At 65.5% G+C, this 1,112-nt stretch overlaps 1 protein-coding gene across 1 annotated transcript in view; it reads left to right on the forward strand.

The window, feature by feature from the left end:
* Window positions 1–49: 49 nt before the first annotated feature.
* The window catches only part of TMX2 (thioredoxin-related transmembrane protein 2), a gene marked incomplete at its 5' end in the record, with an annotated part of 2,314 nt that continues 1,251 nt past the window's right edge, over window positions 50–1,112 (forward strand). Inside the window, 6 exons of the mRNA XM_009998187.1 lie at window positions 50–152; window positions 325–438; window positions 554–630; window positions 702–808; window positions 916–981; window positions 1,081–1,110. Coding sequence (XP_009996489.1) covers window positions 50–152; window positions 325–438; window positions 554–630; window positions 702–808; window positions 916–981; window positions 1,081–1,110 — 497 coding nt within the window. The remainder of the gene's footprint in view (window positions 153–324; window positions 439–553; window positions 631–701; window positions 809–915; window positions 982–1,080; window positions 1,111–1,112) is intronic.

Consider the following 1,112-nt stretch of genomic DNA (forward strand, 5'->3'; position numbering starts at 1 on the left):
GGTGGGGGGCGGGGGCGGGTGTGCCGGTGGCTGCCTCCAGGCTCTGCAGGGTCCCGTGGGCATCCTGCTCACACCGTGTCTCCTGTCCCAGCGGGAGGTGGAGATCCTCATGTTCCTCAGCGCCATCGTGATGATGAAGAACCGACGCTCCAGTGAGTTGGGGCTGTGCTGTGGGGTGGGGTGGGCACTGGGGACCATGGGGCTGCCTGTGAAGCCTTGCCCAAGGAGCTGGATGGAATCTGGATGACCAGATCTGGCCCTTGCTCAGGATGCCCCTGGTCTTGTGGGGGATCTAGACCCGTCTTCTCTCCCTCCCTTCCCCAGTCACCGTGGAGCAGCACATTGGGAACATCTTCATGTTCAGTAAAGTGGCCAACGCCATCCTCTTCTTCCGCCTCGACATCCGCATGGGCCTGCTCTACCTCACACTCTGCATAGGTGAGACCCACAGCACTGAGAGGGCCGGAGGGCTGCCTGCTTCCCCTGGGCTGCTGCAGGGCAGGAGGAGCCTCCTCCCCAGGGGCTGCAGGGGCTCAGGCTGCTGTCGTTGCAGTGTTCCTGATGACCTGCAAGCCGCCCCTCTACATGGGCCCCGAGTACATCAAGTACTTCAGTGACAAGACCATCGATGTGAGTACCCCCTCCCCGGGAGGCACGGGGGCTCTGCCTGCTGCCCCCACTGAGCCCTGTGCCCCTCGTAGGAGGAGCTGGAGCGGGACAAGCGGGTGACCTGGATTGTGGAGTTCTTCGCCAACTGGTCCAGCGAGTGCCAGTCCTTTGCCCCCATCTTTGCCGACCTTTCGCTCAAGTGAGTGGTGGGGCTGGTGGGTCCAGGGCTGGGGGGTCCCCTGCCCCCACCGCGCTTCGCGGCGCCCCCCCCCCCCCCCCCCCCCCACCACAGCCCATCCTCCCCAGGTACAACTGTGCGGGGCTGCACTTTGGGAAGGTGGACGTCGGCCGGTACACAGATGTCAGCACCAGGTCTGGGAGGAGAGCCCTGCTGGGTACAGCCCCTGGGAGCCCCTGGCTCCCCTCTGGCTGCCCGGGGGTTACCACCAGCCTCTCCCCTTCCTGCTGCAGGTACCAGGTCAGCACCTCGCCCCTCACCCAGC

Source organism: Chaetura pelagica, unplaced genomic scaffold (genome assembly GCF_000747805.2).
Source record: "Chaetura pelagica isolate M959 unplaced genomic scaffold, ChaPel_1.0 scaffold35, whole genome shotgun sequence".
NCBI classification, from domain to species: domain Eukaryota; kingdom Metazoa; phylum Chordata; class Aves; order Apodiformes; family Apodidae; genus Chaetura; species Chaetura pelagica.